Here is a 23157-nt window from a genome sequence, read left to right on the forward strand (position 1 = left end):
TCCTTATCTCGTGTTGCTAGTGATAGACTAGGCAACTGATATGAATGGAGTCATCAATCTGAAGAAGAGGAAGATGATATTCAAGAAAAAATCACTAAGCATAGTAGTCCCGTTAGACCCATCCGAAGGAGTGCGCTACACTGAACCCGTGCGCGACGATGAGCTGGATTGCATTTACCAAATAACCGTGCAGGACCAGGATCAGGTGAACCCGACTACGGATGGAAGAATCTCGTGGGAGCACGATAGCTCCTGCACTTCGGATTCATATGAGGAAGTAGAATGATGGCAGAACCGGTTGCACGAAGTGACGATGCTAAATTGCAACATGATGATGAGATCGTTTCATCGCGTAACGACAGAAGCAAGGGAACTTCCAACACATGATGACATGATAGTGGAATTCCAAGGCAACTTTGAAAGCACAGTACCGGAATAGCAGCAGTACGCGACGATGAAAAAGGCACTATGCGCGACACCTACACGCAGAGGGAGTACACATCCAAAGACCATGGTAAGTTGGCGTGAAGGTAAAAGGTGGGTGCGATTACGAATGGGAAGCTCCCAGCACCAAACGAAAGTCAGGCGGCCAGGACAGAGAAGGTTGCGCGTTCCCCGGTATCGGTGAATGTGGACTGTGCTGGCTACAAAAGACTAAGGATCGACACTAGAAACCAGCTACAACAGCAAAACAAACGACGCGCACCACAAAAGTGTTACATAGAAGCAATCAAAGGGGTATGCGGGATCTTGAGCAAAGTTCACCAGGCCAGCCGAACTGCTTGGGATCGGTGCATACCAGCGGTTTGATGGACCTCTAGGGCCATGAACAAGAATATAAGCGTGGAGATAACTGGCAGGGTCAAGGCCATAGGTAGGGACTAGGGCGAAGGAATTATGCAGCTGTGCAGGAGCAACTATATGTAGATTCAGGAAGCCATTCAGCAGGGATACGCGAAAATTCGCAAACTCGAGGAATATTGAGTACGACTGAGGACCAAAAGCAGGATCCTAGATGAAGAAATCAACAAACTAGAAACTGAAATCACACAAACAGGCCGCGCGGAGAAGCTAAGCCCGACAGAACAAAAGGTAGGCAGCCATGCTACTACATTAGAAGAAGGGGTGGCTCCGCTACCCTGGCTGTGGTCGTGCCTCACTAGACAAAGGAACCAAGGGAGTGCACTGGATAAAGACGAACGCGAAGCACTGATGGACGTCAGGTTGGATGCGAGGTACCCAGGAACTAAGCTGGAAGGGGTAGGGAAGTCCCACGCGGGTGGGGTAACCACCTGATTAGTCGTAGAAGGCACAGTATCAGCGCTCTGAGCAGTTTAAAGAAAGTGCAGGACTATAAACAATGTTGTAGGAGAACTGCACGGGAAGGAGGTTACGCGCAGGGACAATATGTCACAAGGATCATGGTTGCGCATAAGGGGTTGCGCTGCTACGCGGATAAACTGGAAGGTGACCGTTGATGTCACTATTCATGACAAGAGGACCAATTTAAGGCAGAAAGGAGTGGGTGGTGGGCAATTAAGGCCAGAATTAAAAGCTAGATTCTGGATGATCTGTCACCAATAAGGCATTAATGACTCATAAGTGGATGGAATGGGCGAACTCAAATTCAAATGACACTATAAAATCCCTTGGGCTAGCCTTGAGGAAAAACTTGTTGTTTAAGATTTGAGCCAGAACATAGCATTAAGCACCAAGTACTTTTGCCACCTTTGAGTATGCGATCGAACGGATTCAATGTAGATACAATGACGGCTGCAAGAACCAGAGTGCGATTCGCGGAAGTTACCCCAGAGCCCTGTATGGTCCAGGAGGGGTCGAGAGAGGTGGCAGCTACACTAGAGGTTCCAAAGTCACCCCGCACACCATGCCCACAGAAAGACAAGAAAACAATGGGGCTAGTCCGAGTATAACCACGGAACCCAAGATTTAGTAAATTGTCAATAGCGGAGAAGGGAAAAGCCATCACAGTTCAAACAGAGGAGGAGGAGGAGGAGGAAGATTTGCAAGCCTGATCACCCAAATTGAAGCACGGGATGATGAGGTGAAGAATGTATCCCAAGTACCGTCAACGATAAAGTTACCCCCCTACATCCCCCCGTGGAAGGGGAAAGCCAAGATACCCAAGGATTTGGAGGCCACAAAGAGTGTGCTCTAGACCCCGCTCCTTCCCGATGAACTAAGGTTTGATGGACCGCCACTGGGACGGGTACCGAATATGAAGTTCGAAGACTGGGATCTCACGGATGGCGAGAAGTTCCCTCAATTGGCCGCGGAGAAACTACTGAAATAGAAATGGCTACGCGGAGTAGAGAAGGTTGGGTTACTCCATCTACGATGGATACCCCACTACCACCGTGCGCCCATCACCATATTTTTCATATGGTAGCTGCTATGTTTGGTCCATGATGGGTATCTCTAGCTGGAGGAGCCGATTCCCATCACGGCCGACTTAATTCACAGGATTTCCCGATTACCAGTCCAAGGGAACGACCCCACCACCATAACAGGAAAGAGCAGCGACTCGACTCTCGCAGAAGCAATGAAAGCCAAATATAAGCTGGAGAAGAAGAAAAGAGGGTACGCAATAGCAAGCATCAAGGACCGGGGGGTGCGCATAGCTACCCAGCTGCTGGTTGGTAAGTTGATGAGGAAATTTCGCGCAGACAAAGTACCAGCAACTGTAATTGTGTTGGCAGAGCAGTGCGCAGAGGGGGTCCAGTTCAACTGGGCACGGTTCCTCTGCGACGAATTTTTGACAAATTGTAGAGAGGCCCAGGAGCAGGGTAAGACCTTCCACTATGTGTGGTTGCTCTTATCCATCCTGTTGGTTGTAGGAGAGCTGCCAGAGCACAACCAATTTCCCGTGGTCGAAGGTGACCTACCTGAAGCCGCAAGGTACACCTTGCTATGGGCGACACAAGATGCGAAGAGGATTCACGAAATAAAGTTGTTTTGGGTGTTCGTAGAGGCGAGTATACGGACATGGATTGACCGCAGGCCGCGCTTGTCCCCGACAATGCATAACATTTTGCAAAGCGCGGTGGAATTCAAGGTGGATATGCATAACCTATATATCTGTGCCTACAAGGATCTTGCGTACACATGGGTAAAGCTCCCATTCATCGCAATGGATGATGCAATCTTTACGGTAATGGAGTCATGGCCTCTGAAGTGGCGTGCCCCAGACTTGGTCGCAATGGAGAAGATTTCTGAGCAATAGCGGAAGAAGGACGCCAAGTTGTGCATCACGCGGCTAGCTCAAAAAAGGTGCCAAGAACAAGAGAAGGCCACACAGCTAAAGGCGGCCGAGGCAGCAGCGGCAACACAGACGAAAGAGACCACAACCGTGCCGATCAAGGAGCTCGACGAAGGCCAGGAAATGTCCACGGAGCCGGACATACAGGGGGAGGATCAGCCAAAGGAACACACGGACCCTACCTCGACTCAACTCAAGAGGTCACACATCCAGGAGAAACCAGTGCCGCGGAAAAGGATAAAGGTATCAAAGGCAACGGATGCCTTGGAGGAATTACTAACGGAGCAGACGACTGTGTTGGGGGTTCTCAAAGAGCAGTTGCAGGCATTACAAGTGAGACCCTCGAGAATGATTCCAGCACACGGCACGGCAAGGCCATCCGACGTCGGTCAGCTGGTGCACGACCACACAACATACACAGTTGGATTACCAGAAGGCGTAGTTCTAGTAGCAACCGAGGGCGACAGGGCCACGATGAAGGGCTGGGGGTTGAATTTGGCTACCCTTCCCAAGGAAACCCTATACCAACTGTAGGATGGGGTAACTGCTGAGCTCCGTGCCAGGGAAGGTTGCGCCCTCTAGGTCTTAATGGAGCAAAAGGGCAATCTTGAGCAGATCATTCTACAACGCAACAACCTGGTTGTACACACCCAAGGAGTGGAACAGGTTGTGGAGGAGGCTTGTAGCAGCGTACCAGAACTGGCTGTGCCAGCAGAACTCCCAGCAACCGAGAAGATTCACCACATGGCGACAAGGTTCCATAGGGCCCAAGAGGAGGTTGTGAAAGTTCAGTTGGAGCTAAACTTGCAAATCGTTGAGCTATGGCTGAAGGCGCAACCCTCTACACCCCTGGAAGTCAGAGAGAATCACCACCGCGCCATTCAATCAGGGTTGGCAGTAATAGAGCACGCGGTACAGGACTGCACAGGATTGTTGGATCAGTCCCTCCTCATGCTCACTTCATTGCAAGAAGATCCAACCATACAGTAGCTAGAGGTAGAAGCATGGCAGCTACAGCAGGCATACGACAATATCAGAGAGACCGCACAGATGGTCGCCCTTACTCAGCGCCTTTCCGAGATGAAGGAGGCCCAGGCTCTCAAGTTACAGGTGGATGTTGCATGCCAGAAAGAAGTAATGTTTAAAGTGAGCATTCAGTTTTGGCTTGAGGAAGCCTTCCTGGTCACCGCCACAATCGAGGAAAAGCTGGAACAGATGCAGAATGCATCTGTGCTAAGGCAAGAAGGTGCCCCTGATGATGATGCATCAGAGGGACGCGCCCAACTGATACAACGGAAAGTGGAAGAGTGCGTTGCCAATGTAAGCAAAGCGCAGAAGTTGCTAGATGGACTCCGCGCAAAGATCAACACACCAACTGAGTGACTCGGGGCGAGTCATGTTCATTGTGTTGGGGGCCTGTTGGGCAGCGAAGCCCCCATAAGTGAGCTTTTGGGGCTTAAAGCCGAGTTTTGGTCCATGGAATGTAAAGACCCCACAAAATGTGGGTACGGAGCGAAGATTCTAGGGTAATCCACCGTAAAATATTGTAAATTTAATATATAGTGTGTCAGCCTACCCATTGTCCGCGGACCATGGGATTGTATAAATAGAGCGAGGCTCTAAGGGTAGAAAGCAGCTTGGGAGAGTTTGATGAAGTTATGAGATGATGAAACAGCTCTGAGTCTGTAAGTCCAAGTCTTGGGTTATAGTAAAGGGTAGAGGCTCTATAGCTGAGTGTGCAGAGGCCTAGTAGAGTCTGCAGCTTAGTGCGCGGACCCCTGTAGTTGTGTGCATAGGAAGGAGTCGAGTCTGTATTGGATCAAGCTTTGAAGAGATTAATAATAAAGATCATTTGATTGTTATATTGTGAATCTAATTCATGGATCTGCAATCGAATGTTATGTATTGATGATACTTGTTTCTTTATCTGCACGCACTTATATGTATGGCTAGGATTAAAGATCGTCTTAGTAATTAACGAGCAAACCCTAACTAAGGAAGAACTGGGTAATTAACCTATATCGCACTGTGGGTAAGGCTGTGCAGTTCCACGGAACACCAGAAATTGTTGGGTACACTTAATCCAGTGAGCACGAAGGCTGGATCGGGTACCGATCTCCCACATCAAGACATCCCTAGGGTGCGGAAACCTGGTTCCAGCACCCTCCCATACTACCTCAGGTGAGACCTCAGTCCGTGCTCCACGGATTGTTGCCGAAAGGGCCGGTAGTACTGGGATTTTCTTGGCTAAACTCACTGTTGAACCTGGGTTAGGCCCCTAGTAGCCAACAATGTTGTATGTAGTAACTTTTTTTACAATATTGATTCTTCATATGACTTGAAAATTTTCTCTGTTGATTTATTTATAATACGTTATGGGCCACCACTGGCATGTGAAAAATATGCTACATCACAGTGTCACCTATGGAACAACAGAAGTGTCGTTTCAACTACAATTTGTACCAGATCTCCAAAGTCCAAATAGATCAATTTAAAGATCTGAAAGTTCTGGCTCATGAAAAATGATGTCTATCACCATTTATGAAATATTAAAATACTTGTAATACATTGTGCTTTCTTGAATACAAACTCTCCACCACGGACCCCCACATTAATTCCATGTGATTATGATCATGGAGAGGATGCAGAGCATGGAGGATAGCCTTCGGTCAGCTCTAGAGTCCTTGATATGGAGACTTCTTCTTGGGAAACTTTCTTTGTTCACATTGGTGGAAAAAATCCATTTGTTTTCATTGAAATTGCAACATTCAAATGGTTTGATAAAAACCCAAGTCAAGAATACTAAAATAGGGAGCATAATGATTGCAATAATGGCAAGCAATGTGAATAAAACAAAGTTCTAGATTTGCACATAATTTTTTTCCCTGTGTTTTGGAGAAGAACTAAGAAGTGGAATCTACATGGTTTGGGAGCTATCAATCCCATCAATCCAAATATTTCATTAAATTGATGAAGTTCTTTCGGGGTATCTTGGATCTAAGGAAATCGAAGAATCCTTCTGAGATGGATCCGACAGAAAAGTGGAGGAAGACAAGAGACGGAAGAGGGGCAGAAATTACAAGCTTTAGAGGGAGATGTTTGAGAAAAGTCACAAGAGGAATATTGAGATTATGATTGAATACTATAATCGCATGCAAGAATACTATAACCAAATGGAAAATATGGAGAGATGTAGGCTCAAGAGTGTAATAGCCCTGGTGAAAATTCCATGTAATAAAAGTTAATAAAGGAAAAATAATAACCACGGTTGATGGGACACTTATTCCAAGTTAAATGTTGGGAAAAATAATAGTGATGGGGATCACCTATGGTTGTTTAATGACTAAGGAAATTGGCAAAGGCAATGGCTAAGGCTTTGGAAAGGAAAAATGGCGTTTTTGGTACATTTATTTATGAAAATAATGGAAATTAGGAGAAAAGGGAGGTGAAAGGTCACAGGTTGCATGTGAGGACAAAAATGAAGGAAAATAATGGAAAATGAATAAAATAGAGGCCTCATTGATAAAAATGCTTATGAGGATTAGTTGGTAACCTTTTTTTAGTTCAGTGTTGGAGCTCTCTCATTATTCTCTTTCTCTCTCTCTCTCATACTCTTGGATACTTAGATTTTTCTTGGAGCACTATTGGAGGGCGTGGCATACTTGGATTTTTGGAGCAATAAGGAAAAGGAAGAGCAAGAAATTGCAAGAGGACATTGAGATCAATAGCTATAGTAGGATTTTCTTACAGTTACCAAGTTGCATGTATGTTTTCCTCACTAATTTTGGCATGCATGGCATATGCATGTGGATTATTGGTCATGATTTGTGACAGGCATGGAGGATTGCCTGGATTGAAGTGGATTTCCTAGGCTTTCCATTTCCTGGATAGCCATGGAGATTGTGGGTTTATTTCCTTGTTTTGTTTTGGTTGGTTCTCATGTTTCCTTAGCTTGGGTTGAGTTACTAGTTCTTGGATCCTTGGTTGGACAAATGCTCTAGAGCCCTGTAACAGCTTGGGTTGAGTTACTAGCCCTGTAGCCTTGGTTCGACAAATGCTCTAGAACCCTTGGTGGGTTGAGTTACTAGTCCTGGAGCATTGGTTGGACAAATGCTCTAGAGCTCGGGGGCAACTGTGGGTTGAGTTACTAGTCCTAGAGCCTTTCTTGGAACAAACACTCTAGAGCCCTGAAAGGCTTGGATAGAGATGAATTTGATAATGGTTTTGTGATGCCCGACCATGAGGTGGAATCATTGTTTGATGGGTTGACGTGGTTGGCCTCTGGAAGCCCTGAATGGTTTTGGATTAATGTGTTTTATGAGATCCCACATTCATGCTTGGAATATGGCATTGGGGTGAATGGTTGAAGAGTGATTTGACTCAGCCATTCTATGGTCAGGTGGAATATGGAAGTCTCATCTCGGTTTTCGATTTTACATCATCAATATGAGGTTATTTCTCCTTGTAATTCTATGAGTATTATATTGGTTATATGTTCTTTATATGGTTGTGATTTCATTGGTATTTTTGTTGCTATTGTGTCGGTTATATATATGTTTTATGACAGTAGCTATGTATGGCTCTCATCATGTTTTTACTTGTAAATGAATGAACAATCTATCTATGACCTAATGGATGAAATGGTAGTTGATGTGTTGAGGCCTCAATATTTCTTAGCGATTCTAAGCTAAATATGAGAAACCTATGCTCAGATCTATTGTTTACACATGTAGATTACATATTCGTGATATGTTTGACGAAATGCTTGTCATGGCTAGTAGGAGTCCAATCAAAGGTCTTATTCAAATAATTGCATTTGTACTATCATTTCCCTATTATTCTACTATTTTGAAGATGTCATTCAATTCTAGGCAGCGACCTGGGCTCTAGGCCTGAAAAAGTGGCTCAAATCATGGGGATGTTGGCATAGCATTGTGCAAACTAGTCCCTGGACACTGGCTTGTAGGCCTGTGAGAGCGCCTAGAGGTCCCTGGATGTTGGCATGCCCATAGCATGAGAGTGTGCAGAGGTCAGGTGGTCCAAAATCTCAGTGGGACCCAAGAGCCGGTTGGCAGAAAGGTTGGATTGGTTCCTGAGGGTCCTAATGTTGATGTTGAATGTTTGTATGGTGTGTTTCCGTCAGTTCCACTTCCTTAACGTGACTCAGGAGGTTGAATCATATCATAGTGACCTCTCGTCACATGTTTACCTCGACTGGCCAGTTGCTTGGGTATATGTGGGAGGAGAGTGTTACAAAGAGGGTCAGGTTTGGAGTAGTTGCACTTGGTGCAGTTGTTTCCACCCAGCATAGCGTTTACAGAAGTCTTTGGGTAAAGAACAAATCACAAGTACGGAAAAGTTAAGCATTTGGTCAATCTTTTAGTTTTGTTTGTAACAACAATAATTATTAATACTTTTGTGGTGTTGGTTTTCATTTATATTTGAAATATTCATTGTTAGATGAATTTCTATTTCAGAGTCCAAATTTATGTTTCACCGTCTAGAACCAGGTCCATCTTCTAGATATTTAATTTTCATCTTCAATGTCTTGAAGATTGATTTTCACTTCGAACTCATAAAAAATTCATCCAACTTTGAATATTGTGAACATAAATAAAAATAAGAATTATTATTATTTTTCTAAAGATCGATTTACCCAAAATATAAATTCTTATTTGAGAACATAAAAGTTTTTTACTTTAAATTTGAATAAAAATATAAATTTTAAGAATTAATAAGCTCGACCAAGGCTTCTGATATAAACCACGAATCTTTAAAATATATCTTGCATCATATGCCTGGTGGTAACAATGCAATCATCCAAGATTCCCTGATTCAGATTTCCATAAATCCTTCTGAATGAGTAGGGAAACTTTCAATCATATTTGCGAAGAATTGAATTCAGTGGTTCCCAAGGACACAATGTTGAGGAAAACAATCCCTGTGAGTCAAAGAGTGGTTGTTTTCATACAGAGATTAGCCACTAGAGATCCATTGCATCTAGTGTCCAAGAGATATGAATTGGGGATGTCGAGCTATCATAAGTTGGTATTGGAATTTTGTGTTGTTATTCGCTAGGTGCTTCTCCCTAAATATATTATGGGGATTTCCAATGATTGGATGTAGGGCTTGATGAAAGAGTTTGAAAGAATTTATGGGATTCCTAAGGTTGTTGGGGCCATGTACACTACTCATGTTCCTATTATTTCTCCCAAGGTTAATATAGCTACTTACTTCAATAAAAGGAACACTAAGAGAAACCAAAGAACATCCTACTCCATTACATTGTAGGGAGTTGTAGATAGCACAAGCTCCTTCACTAATATATGTATAGGCTTACAGGGTTCTATGTCTGATGACTTAGTCCTAAATAATTTGATCTTTTCAAGTTAGAAATGAATGGTTTAGCTTATCCACTCTTGGATTAGCTTCTAGTCCCATATGTCCAACATAATATTACTTGGACTCAACATGCTTTCAATTATAATATAAGTGAGATTCAAAAGATTGTAAAGGATGCATTTTGTCAATTGAAAGGGAGGTTACATCGTTTAGAATAGTGCACTAAGGTGAAGTTGGAGCCATGTACACTACTCATGTTCCTATTATTTCTCCTAAGGCTACTATAGCTACTTACTTCAATAAAAGGAACACTGAGAGAAACTAAAGAACATCCCACTCTATTGCATTGTAGGGAGTTGTAGATAACACAAGCTCCTTCACTAATATCTATACAGGCTTACAAGGTTCTATGTCTGATGACTTAGACCTAAAGAATTTTTGTCTTTTCAAGTTGGAAATGAATGGTTTAGCTTATCCACTCTTAGATTGGTTTCTAGTTCCATATGTCAAACATAATCTTGGACTGAACAACCTTTCAATTATAAGATAAGCGAGATTCAGAAGATTGTAAAGGATGCATTTGGTTGATTGAAAGGGAGGTGACGTTGTCTAGAAAAGCGCACTGAGGTGAATTTGCTTGACTTTCCAGTTGTTCTTGGAGCATGCTATGTGCTAGATAATATTTGTGAGCAACACAATGAGGATTTTGATCCAGAGTTGGCATTTGAACTAGTGGATGATGAGATGTGTCCAGAAAGTTGTGTGCAATCTCAGAGTTCTATGCAAGAAAGGGATAAAATTTCCCACAATTTGTTGCATCATGCTCATACTAGCACAAGTTTTCTCTAGACATACTTCCAAAGCCCTTTTCTTCTTTTGGGTATATTTAATACATTCTATTTTCTAAAAACCATATTTATCTTCCATTCATGCTCATGAGCTTGAAGCATCCCAACCATAGATGGGATGAATATAGGGTCACATGTAGTTCACGAATATATTGCCCACAATTTGTTGTATCATGCTCATGCCAGCACAAGTTTTCTCTAGACATACATCTAAAGTTCTCTGCTTTATTGTTTTTTTGTTAGGTTATTCCTTCTGTTAGCCTCTCTCATAAAACAATAATAAATCCAAAAACAAATAAATTAATTAAATATTCCAAGTTAGGAATTTGTGCCTAACTCTTGGGTTGTTCCTCTAAGATAGGAGTTAGTTTAGCTAACTCCTATATTGGTGTGTGTTTGGTGAAAAATTATCTCAACCAAAGGAGAAATTATGTCAACCAAAAGTGTCTAAGATAACATGCACTATCTTGAGAACACTATCTCTCATCTATTTATTTGTAACACTATATTCAATTATTTGAGAAGAATGAGTGTATGAATGAGAGATAATACATGAGGCTTCAGCCTTTTTCCGCCAATATTTTGGGTCTGGTTTTTATATGTGTTTTTTTGTAATCTATTTGAGTTAATTTCTTTTATCATATGGTATCAGATCCATATGGGTTGCGGCCTGTAGAAAAGTGACAAATATATATTTATTAGAGATGTGAGACGTTGTTCAACTATTGTTGAATGTTGCACCACCGCAAAGATTCAAGTAGCAAAAGTGTGGAATTGTGGGTGATGACTCTAATAAAGTTTTGTTGATAATCGAATCCATGGGTTGGTTTGCAACATTCAGGAAAGCTACATCACTTGGAGCGGGGCTTTGAACCTGGAGCAAGGATTTGTTAACTAAAAATGGTTTTTGCAGCAGCTGTACCATTGGATTAAAGGCGTGTGAATTGACTGCGTTGCAGTGGCAACATTGAGAGGCACGACATTGATCAACGTTGATCAGAGGAAGCACAAACGTGAACTGTGGCTTCATCTGTAACATCTGCTGCTTCATCTGGATATGTCAATCCAACAAAAAGGATGGAGTCCAATTTATCAATGAAGACCAACGTGAAGCCAGCAGAGCCAGCATAAATTGGTCCACGATGATCCAGCGTAAGTCCTTGGAACAACTCGTCAAAAGATTCATAAAACGTCCATTCAGAAGCGAAAACGAGGGAATTTAACGGTGACATTAGGCATAGCCGTGCCAAATGAAAAGTTTCAGAGCCATATCGATTGGCAGAGCCATATCGTTCATCACAACATCATTACTAGAATCGTTGTGCAGATTAGGTTGCGGGCCTTTTGGAGGGGAAGCTCCACAATTACTTCTTGGAATCTTAAGTCTTAAAATCGCTGGCATACAGTCAACAGGTCAGCAGTTTCAGGGACTTTAACCAAGAGGTCGACAATGTCTTTTGCCAACTTTTCTTCCATAGTAACAACAGCTCTTTCTAGGCACTCCAAGGCTTGAAAAAATCTGTAATCCGATTCGTTGTAGTAGCTTGGGCATCCTTCCTACAATTTTACATTGATGTCATCCATAGTGCCTCTACCATCCGGCCCTATATAGTACTCCATCAATGTAGCAACCAGCTTGGTGGCAATCTGGTCACCCTCATCTGAACAGACAAACTGATGAAACGTCAATTGAGCCAGATTTTGTCACACGTTACTATCCAAGCTCTGAGCTAATCGAGCCACATGGTGTTGAGAAAGAAGTTGCAAAAGTAAAAGTGCCTCACCAGACCTTGAAGGGCCTGCAATGCCTATGCCTCCCCCACTATCAATGCTCATTTCACCCTCAAATGTTCTACGGACCCCAAGAACCAGTCGAACGATGTCGAGAGCACAACCACTTCGACATGCCACCTGACAGAAAACAACAGTACCTTTTGGTGGTGTTTCCATCTTTAGTGGGTTTTATTGGATGAGGAAGAAATAGGATGATCTTGTTTAGCATCTAGCATGACAAGCACTGGTTGTGTGTTGTTGGTAACAACATTCTCTACCTCAGATTGTGCCATCACAAACCTTCACAGTGAGTTGAACTTCAAAGCCTTGGAAAAGTATAAGGTAATACTTTATTGCTTTTAAGTCATTAAAGCAATGATTGTTATTTATAGAATGAGTTTTTTATTGAGAGATAAAGTGTGTTTTTAATGTAAACAAAATTTGAGTTTTAGAAAACAATTCACTTTCTAAAGTGATGTTTTTGGAGTAATAAGGACATGTTTTAATATTTTGGAGTGATAAGTTTTGGAGAGATTTTGAGAGTGAGTGAGTGCAGGTAGTTTTGTGAAGACATTTTTTCTTTCAAAAAGTTCTAGAACTCTCATTCCATGAAGATGTTGTGAAGCTGAGCGATTATTTACTTCAATGTATAATAAAGATATCATTTTTTGTGGTGATTGTGTCCTATATCCGCCCGAAATTGAATGAGGGGATCTTAGGTACACGAAGAGTGTGTTGATGACGGTGTATGCTTCATGTTGTTGCTTTTTTATTTGTGTCTAGTTTTGACACATAAATGATCTCATTTAACACACATAAAGTTCAATGCAAGCAAGCACAACACCTGTAACAAAATAGCTGCAAGGAAGGATAATTAAGCTCAACACATACAACAACTAATCAAAGTTTTCAACATCAGCATTCTAACTCAACAATCAAATTCACTCAATACAATCAAGTTCATGAATCTGCAGACTCTAGCATTTCAAAGCAATGTCTACATCACTACAATCAAGTTAATGAATCTGTAAACTTCAACGTTTCAACGCACAGTCTACATCAACATTATTGAACTTGTACTACAACTCAAATTACATTGAATTGTAAGGGTGCGTTCTCGGTTGAAACCGACACCCAAGTCTTGAATTGAGTCAAACTGAATTCATTGTAGTGAGTCATTAAAATCATTGTAAGCTTTTTTGGGTGCATTTTCGACAGTGTTCGACACCCTTCCTTTAAGCAGAATCAAGTGAATGCACAATTTTTTAACTCTAAAACAAACAAGCAACAAGTTCACATCTCCTGCAAGCGAGCGTGAGTATTCATTCAAGCAATTTGCATCAAAATAGTACAAAGTTCAGACTTTCAAGCGAGCCAGAGTGAAGATCATTGCAGCAACCAAACAAGTTCAACTCTAACACCAAATCAAGCAAGTTGAGATCGACATCAAACGAGCGTGGCTATTCATTCAAGTGAGCATTTATGCAAACACGATCATCATCAAGCGAGCGTGAATTCCAGAGTTTAAGCAAGAAAGTTTTACAACTCTAGCAAGTGTTCCCAGCAAGTGCAATAAGCAACAAATCAAGCGAGCGTGCCATTCAAGTCCCATAGCAAGCAAGCCTGTCAAGTGAAACAGTTCAAAGCACGACATCTACGACAAGAGAGCCTCATTTCAAGTGAGCAAGTTCAGATGGCGCAACATATTCAGTTGTTAAACATTCTTCACAGTTTGATCATCTCCAGTGATGAAGACATGGTGCACATCAGCAAAGAAACTCTTGTTGATCTTTCACGGCATCTACAACAAACACATGAAACCATTGAGTTTCTTCAACTAGAGTCGCAACTACAAAGAGATGAGCTGCAACAAAAGAGTGCTTCTTCCAAGTCATTTAACCATACAGATGAAGATAACGATGCTGATTCCAAATCATTCATCCAAACAACTTCAAGTGTCGAAGTTGTTCATGATCAAATTCAAATTTCTTCCAAACCCATCATCAAGCCCTGGGAAGAGATTCAAAATAACAAGAATCGACGAGGCTTAGGATATGTCACTGATGACACCAACTTACATATCCCAGATTATTCCAAGCCAATTAAGTTCGTCAGTGCAGGATTTCTTGCACAAATCCCCTCAGCAGGTTCTGAGAAAGTTGCAGACAAACAGAATTGCACGCAACCTGAAGTTGAAGTCCAACCGAAGTGTTCTCATTGTCAAAGAACTGGTCATATGGAAGATCAATGTTTTGATCTCCATCCTTGTTGCCATTGTGGCAAGCCCAATCATTCCTCAGAAAAATGTCACAACCAACAAAAATCAGCCAGATTGAAGATACATTATGAATGGATTGATCCTTGGGAATGGTCATCCACAGTCAAACGATTGTCTCAGTTCTACAACCGACTACAATCACACATAGTGCAGCCAGCAGTGAACAGATGATGGTACTCTCATGCAGTTGAATGAGGGAGTACAACAGTGAAACTCTCCTACACCTGAAGGGGGGGAGTTCAAATATATTTTGGAGAAGATTATCTCTCCTTTCAGCTGACAAAGGGGGGAAAATGTCAATGAAATTGACAAGTGGTTGTCAGACTGAAAATCTCGACAATATCAGCGAAGCAGCCAGTGGGCATTTGTCATCAGCAGTGAGCATCAGCAAATTCGCCAGTGGGCGATCGACAACCAAAGCAGCAGTGAGTAGCTTTGATCATAGCAAAAACAACATTGAGTTGTTTTTCGACATCTTCAGCCAGTGGGCAATCATCATCAGCAAACACGCCAGTGGGAGTTCATCAAATTGTGTCAGTGGACACCGGATGCTGTTTTCAAACAAAGGACAGTTGGATCATTTTACGGCTTGGCACGTGATGGAGTTGTCAAGCAACATTAAGAGATGAATCAGGCATGCAACTGATTCATGTTCTCTTCAAATTTGAGTTTTTTCCAGCATCCAGTTTTGGCGGTTTTTTCAGGCAATGTTTTTGAGGATCAACATGAGAACTTGGAAGGTGGTTCCTCGTTCTTATTTTGGATTTATCATTGAAGGGGGGAATGTTAGCCTCTCTCATAAAACAATAATAAATCCAAAAACAAATAAATTAATTAAATATTCCAAGTTAGGAATTTGTGCCTAACTCTTGGGTTGTTCCTCTAAGATAGGAGTTAGTTTAGCTAACTCCTATATTGGTGTGTCTGGTGAGAAATTATCTCAACCAAAGGAGAAATTATCTCAACCAAAAGTGTCTAAGATAGCACGCACTATCTTGAGAACACTATCTCTCATCTATTTATTTGTAACACTATATTCAATTATTTGAGAAGAATGAATGTATGAATGAGATATAATACATGAGGCTTCAGCCTTTTTCCGCCAATATTTTGGATCTGGTTTTTATATGTGTTTTTCTGTAATCTATTTGAGTTAATTTCTTTTATCACCTTCTTGATTCTATGTCAATCCCCCATGCATGCTCTTGAGTCCTCCCACTTCTCTTAAAGCTAGAAGCATCCCATTGAGGGATGGGATGAATGAAGGGTCACTTTTGGTTGAGCTGGAAAAGTTTGTGGCTCAAACATTATTCCATGCTTGTTTGTATCAAGGTTACATGTTTAGACGTTACAAAACAACTAGAAGCATCCCAATTAGAGGAATCCAAATTCCTACCCTGGTTCCCATTATAATTTAATCAAGTCTTTACATAAAAAATAAATAGAAATAAGATGCAAATAAATATATTTACCTAGAATTACTTCTCATCATTATTTATGTTTTAGTCAACACTTATGTAAGTAAAATTGTAAACTTGTAAACCAACTAATAATTATTACTCACCAAAATTTATACAAATCCAAATATCTAAACCAAAAATTAATATATCCACTTTACACAATTTACAATTTATTATTAGTTCCTTTTCGAACTAAACTATAAAATTTCATTTACATATAAAATATCATTTTTATAAGCTTTTAGCGTGAAAAATAAACTACGTTGCCATATTTGTTTATATAATCATAAAATTATTTTACAAGACTATTGGTTTGAAAGATATATTCAAAATATTTTAATAATAAATGGTCATGTAGTCCTACCTCAATACGGCCAACAACGAAAAGGATAATCTGGTAAAACACCGCTATCGAGGACCGCCTCCTCTTCCGCCTCTTCCTTCTCGTCGGGGTCGTCAGACCACCTGGTCTTCAATATCATCAAAGATGTCGAAATTGGCCGTAATGTGTCCATGGATATCTCAGTTTCAAGACATGGCAGCTCCTCTACATCCAGGGCGGAACATCCCCTTACGTCCAGCCGCTTAAGTTGTGCAAGACCACACAGCCCTCTTACTTTCGTCAATGCACCACAACCCTTCAAATCTAGATGTTCTAGGGTAGTTGGCAATGCTCCAACCTCCACCAGATCATTACACCACCTGATCTTCAGTTCCTCAAGGTTGGGACAGACACCTGCCGGGAAGGACACCTCCGATATTTCTGTGAGGTGCAGATGCATCTCACGTAGTCCATTCATACCTCTGCCAATGGAAGAATCCAATTGCCTCCCCTCGGAAGACTCTGTTAACTCAAGATTCTTAAATGGTAGTTCGCGTAATGGACAACCTCGTACTCTTAAAATTTCCAGATTGTTCAGCTGCATGACAGAGTCTGGTAAATATTGTATTCCACATTTTGAAATCTCCATATTTCTCATCTGACTGCACCGTCCGATTGAATCGGGCAGACAATTCAATTTCCGGCATCCATGGAGCAGCAAATCTTTCAAATTCTCTAGGTAACCGAGCCATGGTGGAAGCACTTTCAACAGCGGGCTTCCTAAGATCAAAACTTCCAAATTGTTTAGGCATACAGTAGGCGCACTGGGCAACTCTCTTATGTTGGTACTCAACAAATTTAAGCTTTTCAAGGACCATTGTTGTAGCACCTGGAGAGGTAATACTTCTATTTGGAGACAACCTGAGAGATCTAAGCATTTCAGCGTGGTGATGTTACCAAGCGTTTCATTGGAGAGGATCAACCTGCTACAACAACCCAAATGGAGATGCGTCAGTCGCAGTAGATTCTCTATGGAATCTGGAAGCGCCTCCAAACTTATACAGTTGCTCAGACTGATAGTATGAACGTTTGATAGATTCTCGGAGAATTTTGGAAGTCTCTTCAAATTTACACACCCTGACAGATCGATTTTCTGAAGGTTCATTAAAGCCCCGATGGCGTTTGGAAGCACCTCCAAACTTGTACAGTTCTCCAGATTGATGTTTTGGAGATTTGTTAAATTTTCAATGGAATTTGGAAGTCTCTTCAAATTTACACACCCTGACAGATTGATTTTCTGAAGGTTCATTAAAGCCCCGATGGCGTTTGGAAGCACCTCCAAACTTGTACAGTTCTCCAGATTGATGTTTTGGAGATTTGTTAAATTTTCAATGGAATTTGGAAGATCCTCCAAACTTTCACAGCCCATCAGACTGATGGTATGAACGTTTGATGAATTGTGGGAGAAATCTGGAAGCCTCTTCAAATTTACATAACCTGACAGATCGATTTCATGGTTTTTTAAAGACCAGATGGCGTATGGAAGCAGCTCCAAACTTATACAACCCTGCAGATTCCATAGACATTTTGGAAACTTCTCTATACTTTGCGAGCCCCCCATAATCCCAGTATGAGACCTTAATAAATTCCGGGATAAATTTGGAAGTCTCCTCAAATTTACACACCCTGACAGATCGATTTTCTGAAGGTCCATTAAAGCCCCGATGGCGTTTGGAAGCACCTCCAAACTTATACAGTTGTTCAGATAGATCTTTTGGAGATTCCTTAAATTCTCTATGGAATCTGGAAGCGCCTCCAAACTTTTACAGCCCCTCAAACTGATAGTATGAACGTTTGATAAGTTCTCGGAGAAATTTGGAAGTTTCTTCAAATTTTCACACCATGACAGATCGATTTTCTGAATGTTCATTAAAGCCCCGATGGCGTCTGGAAGCACCTCCAAACTTATACACTCCACCATATCGATCTTTCGGAGATTCCTTAAATTCTCTATGGAATCTGGAAGGGCCTCCAAACTTCTACACCTGCTCAGACTGAGAGTATGAACGTTTGATAAATTCTCGGAGAAATTTGGAAGTCTCTTCAAATTTACACACCCTAACAGATCGATTTTCTGAAGGTTCATTAAAGCCCCGATGGCGTTTGGAAGCACCTCCAAACTTATACAGTTGTCCAGATCGATCTCTCGGAGATTCCTTAAATTCTCTATGGAATCTGGAAGCGCCTCCAAACTTTCACAGCCGCTGAGACTGATCTTTTGGAGATTGGTTAAAGTCCCGAAGGCATTCGGAAGCGCCTTCAAAGTACAGCCTCTGAGAGCGATCTTTTGGAGGTACGGCAGGTGACATAAAGAGTTTGGAAACTCTAAAAGTGGAGCACGACTCTAAAAGTGGAGCACGAATATATAACTCCCGCAACTGCAGGGGTGGCTGCAAAGTTGACGTTTCAATCATAAAAAAGATAAGACATAACATCATGATTCTCATCTATTCAAAATTAGAAATTAAGTTCATCTACATCCTACTCACATACCTGAGATTCCAATCTTTCCAATCTCTGCCCCTCCACTTCTAAATATCTTAAGTCGCCCATTGGGATACAGGAGGGTAGGGAAGAGCACGGACAATGAAACCAGCGGAGCCATCTGAGATTTGGTGACCGCACTTTAGTCAATATGCCTTCAACAAAATCTCCTTCACCTTCAAGAAGTTGCAATTTACTGATTCCGAATACCTTATCACTGAAACTTCCCTCCTCCCAATGAACTGGTTGGCTGGACCACCCAGGAGCCATTATAATTCCGCGCACTTCTATTACCTGTTTGTGACATAAAAACAAAAATGGATTACAACACAGCAGGCTTCAGAAATTTTTTTGAATAAAAAATCTTTGAAAATTGTTGACACAAATACAAAGGTTGCGATGATCAAAGCACTTACAGATAATGATGATTGCTCCAGCAGATCATAGACGTCTTTCCGCTTCGCACGCCAGAGACGACGAGGCAATGATGGATCCTGAGCAATACTTCTCCCCAAGTCTCGCAGGTGATCATGCATTGTTATCATATTGTACTCATCCACATCAACAAGACATTTATTCTGCAAATTTCGAAACCCCAGGGAACCTTTGCAGTCTGAAAAACCCCATATTTTAATCCACTCATCCTTATCTTCTCGTAAAGGAAAACAAGCGATATCTAAAAATATCTTCTGCTCCTCTTCACTCAGTGAATCGTAACTTATTTTTAGTCTCTCCTGTATGTCATCAGGTAGCTTTTGAAGTCCATTCAGTTGCTCTTCCCAGCAGGATCTGTCGTGTTCTTGACAGAGTAGAGCCCCAAACACTTGCAACGACAGAGGCAATCCGCCGCAGGCCTTTAGAAACCCATCTACAAGGTCTACAAATTCTGGTGGTGGATGTGGCTGAAAGAAGGCATGCGAACAGAAAAGTTCTAAAGAGTTTGGTCGATCGAGGCCCTTGAGGTGATAAATTGATGATTCTATGGTACATACACTTTGAAGGACATGCTTGTCACGAGAAGTGACCAAAATCAAACTCCTGGGGTGAAGGACACTCTTAACAGGCAAGAACGCATCCAGTTGATAGCGATGATCAACATCGTCTAATATTATTAGAGCCTTACAAGATTTGAGATTATTTGCAAGTATTCCTACACCTTCTTCCCAACTATCAATTGAGACATCTCTGCCTACTAAGTCCTTAATGAGCTTCTTCTGCAAAGAATTTATGGACTTTTGTGCTGCACTTTCCCTTACATCAAACAGAAAAGAAGAACCATTATAATTTGATCTCTTCCTGTTGAAAAATTCTTTTGCGAGCGTCGATTTACCAATCCCGCCTAAACCTACAATCCCCACAACCTTGGCCTCCAGCGTGTCCTCTCCCTCCAGCTGAGATAGGGTTGTGCTTTCAAAATCTTTAATTTTTTCCTGCAGACCAATTTTATACTTGGCCACAAACAACGGTGGTTTTGGAACCTCTTTCAAAACTCTTTGCACCACCTTATCCACCAGCTCCACCTCGTCCCTGAATATTCAAATTCAGAGAAAGGTAAAATAACTAGTGTAAACAGGCCAACCTAAGTTGGTTATGTACCTATCAATTAAAATTTTACTTACTAGTATAGATCTAGATCCATCTCCATCTTCTCCATCTTAATTACTGATCTTAAATTTTTTTTATTTTGACTGAAATGAGAAAAATTTCACTAGACTGTAAAATGTGCCTCTGGCTCAACCAATTCAATCAACTCAATTTAAGGAAAAAATAACATAAATTTGCGAATTAATATGTAGCACAGATTGGGATAGTGAAAGATGCTCACCCATTGCACGCCTCTAGCTCGAAGCCGCTTATATCTGCAACATCAGAAAGAGCCTTCTTCCATTTCTCGATTGTTTCCAAATTATATCGTTGCTTGTGTTTTAGCATGGCATTAGCATACGCTCCTCTGTCTGTCCGCCTGAGCTCAGAAGGTTTAACTCCGTAAAACACGGGAAGAATTGTAGCCCTCTGACTTATTGTATCCCTCTGCGTCGTTTCGAGCATGTGGACGAGCTCGTCCAGGCACCACTTAGATTCTGCATAGGTTTTAGAGAAAATTGCGATCTGGACAAAAGCGCTTTGAATGGCTTCTTCTAACTGAGAAAGAATGATGTGTCCAGGCTCCAATTCCGGCAGGTCAAGAAAGACCTGCAATCCTCTGGATTTAAGTTCACGGTAGAGAAAGCTAGCAAATGATTTCTTAACGTCGGGACCCCTATGGTTGATGAACACTTCATAAGGGGGGCCATTAGGAGTCGATGCAGAAGAGGAGGATGAAGATGCAGAAGCAGTAGCAGAAGCAGAAGCAGTAGCAGAAACAGAAGCAGAAGCAGAAGCAGAAGATGCTTTTATCTGCGAATGAATGATGTGTCCAGGGACCCCTATGGTTGATGAACACTTGATAAGGGCCATTAGGAGTCGATGCAGAAGAGGAGGATGAAGAAGATGCAGATGCAGTAGCAGTAGCAGAAGCAGAAGATGCTTTTATATGAGAATGAATGATGTGTCCAGGCTCCAATTCCTGCTGGTCAAGCAGGACCTGCAATCCTCTGGATTTAATAGCAAATGATTTCTGAACGTCAGGCCCCTAGGAGTCAATGCAGAAGAAGAGGATGAAGAAGATGCAGAAGCAGATGTATCACGCTGAGTGGATGTGGGTTGTCCCATTGGAATTTGGATAAACAGATAGTAATACTGTAACAAGTGGTGAAACCAAGATTGAAGCTCTGAAAGGTAGTATGGACCAGAGGAAACAGAGCACAAGATTAGGCTTCGGCTTAAAATGAAGACCAATACCCACTATCATCCAATTTTTGACACTTCGTGCACGCGTTTAGCACTATTGTTCTTGAGCAGTCCGCGTTGATTCGCAGTTGCTGAACACCATGTGCCCCTTTGGGTCCCCACTTTTAAAAGTGAAGATGCCAAATGATTGTTCCGCGCTCCTTCTCTCTGCCAACCCACCTTTTCTTTTTCCACTGAAAGTAACAAAATATATATTATTCCGCGCTCCTTCTCTCTGCCAACCCACCCTTTTTTTTTCCACTGAGTAACAAAATATATATTATTCCACAGCTCTCTATCACACAAAAGTTTTAGCACTACCTATTGCCCTTGATCATGCAAAAGGGACCTGTAAAAATATTGTTATTAATATAATTTAAAAATGTGGACTCGAGGGAGTCAATGAGTAGAGTATCAACTATAACTGGTAAATATGTAGGAAGAACATTTTTTTTACTTTGTCTTATAGAAAATGAATGTGTACTAAAACATTTTCATTATGAAATTGTTTCATGTGTAAAAATGTTTGCAATAAAAACGGTATTTGAAATATTGTTATGGATATAAGAGATTTAAATATTGATTTTTAATTTGGAATTTATATTTATATAAAATATTTTCATGATGAACTTGTTTCAAGTTTAAAAACGATTGCAACAAAAATCGTTTTATAAGTATTATCATGGATATAATGGATTCAAATATTGATCTCTAATTTGCAATTTAAATTTATACCAAACATTTTCATGATGAAATTTTTTCAAGTTGAAAAAATGTCTGCAACAATAAACATTGTTTTAGAGATATTGTTATGGATAAATGGGACTCCATATTGATCTTTAATTTGAATGAAATGTCTAAAGGTCATGTTTTTAGTGTTGGAAATACTGAGAAGGGGGTGAATCAATATATCTTAGCAATTAGCAATTTATTAATCTTTTCAAAGCATTAGTTGATCCAAACTATTAGCAATTTATTAATATTTTGAAAGCATTAGTTAATCCAATTTATTTATCTTTTCAAAGGCTCATGAAGCAGTTTTTCCAAACCAGTGTGCCAAGTTGTTGATATTGCTGCAAGTACCTAGTACTAAGGTCTGATGATAACTTTGTCCTAGATGCCTTAGATCATCCCTATGACCTGCTTGTAATGCTCTTAAACTCTATCCAAGGAGGGCTACTAGCATATGTCTTATATTTGCTCAAATAATCAAAGTATTGGTGCCATATAAAATCACTGGTGTGTCATCACCTACTGCTGACATGTAAGGATGTCGTCACAATGCCATTGTGATATAAAACATGTCACTGTTACATAAACAATATATTCAATATTGTCAAGTCACTGTTAAAATTCTCAAGACTATTGCATCATAGACAAGGTTATTATTATTTCAAGGTTCTATTTTTATCATTGTATATAGATGGAACCTTCGATTGCTCTTACTTTAGAATACCAATATTTATTGGCACATCAAATCAAGT

General features: G+C 41.1%; 1 protein-coding gene across 1 annotated transcript in view; it reads right to left on the bottom strand.

Moving 5' to 3' along the window:
• Window positions 1-21929, bottom strand: part of LOC149225727 (uncharacterized) — a 106064-nt gene extending 84135 nt beyond the window's left edge. Inside the window, 5 exon segments of the mRNA XM_089377301.1 lie at window positions 16343-18617; window positions 18619-18750; window positions 18854-19138; window positions 19261-20371; window positions 20670-21929. Of these exon segments, the coding sequence (XP_089233427.1) occupies window positions 16344-18617; window positions 18619-18750; window positions 18854-19138; window positions 19261-20371; window positions 20670-21301 (4434 nt within the window). The 5' untranslated portion in view covers window positions 21302-21929 and the 3' untranslated portion in view covers window position 16343.
• Window positions 21930-23157: the final 1228 nt, after the last annotated feature.

This window comes from Pinus tabuliformis, chromosome J, assembly GCF_031772625.1.
Source record: "Pinus tabuliformis cultivar Carrire ecotype Pingquan chromosome J, CPIR1, whole genome shotgun sequence".
Lineage (NCBI taxonomy): Eukaryota > Viridiplantae > Streptophyta > Pinopsida > Pinales > Pinaceae > Pinus > Pinus tabuliformis.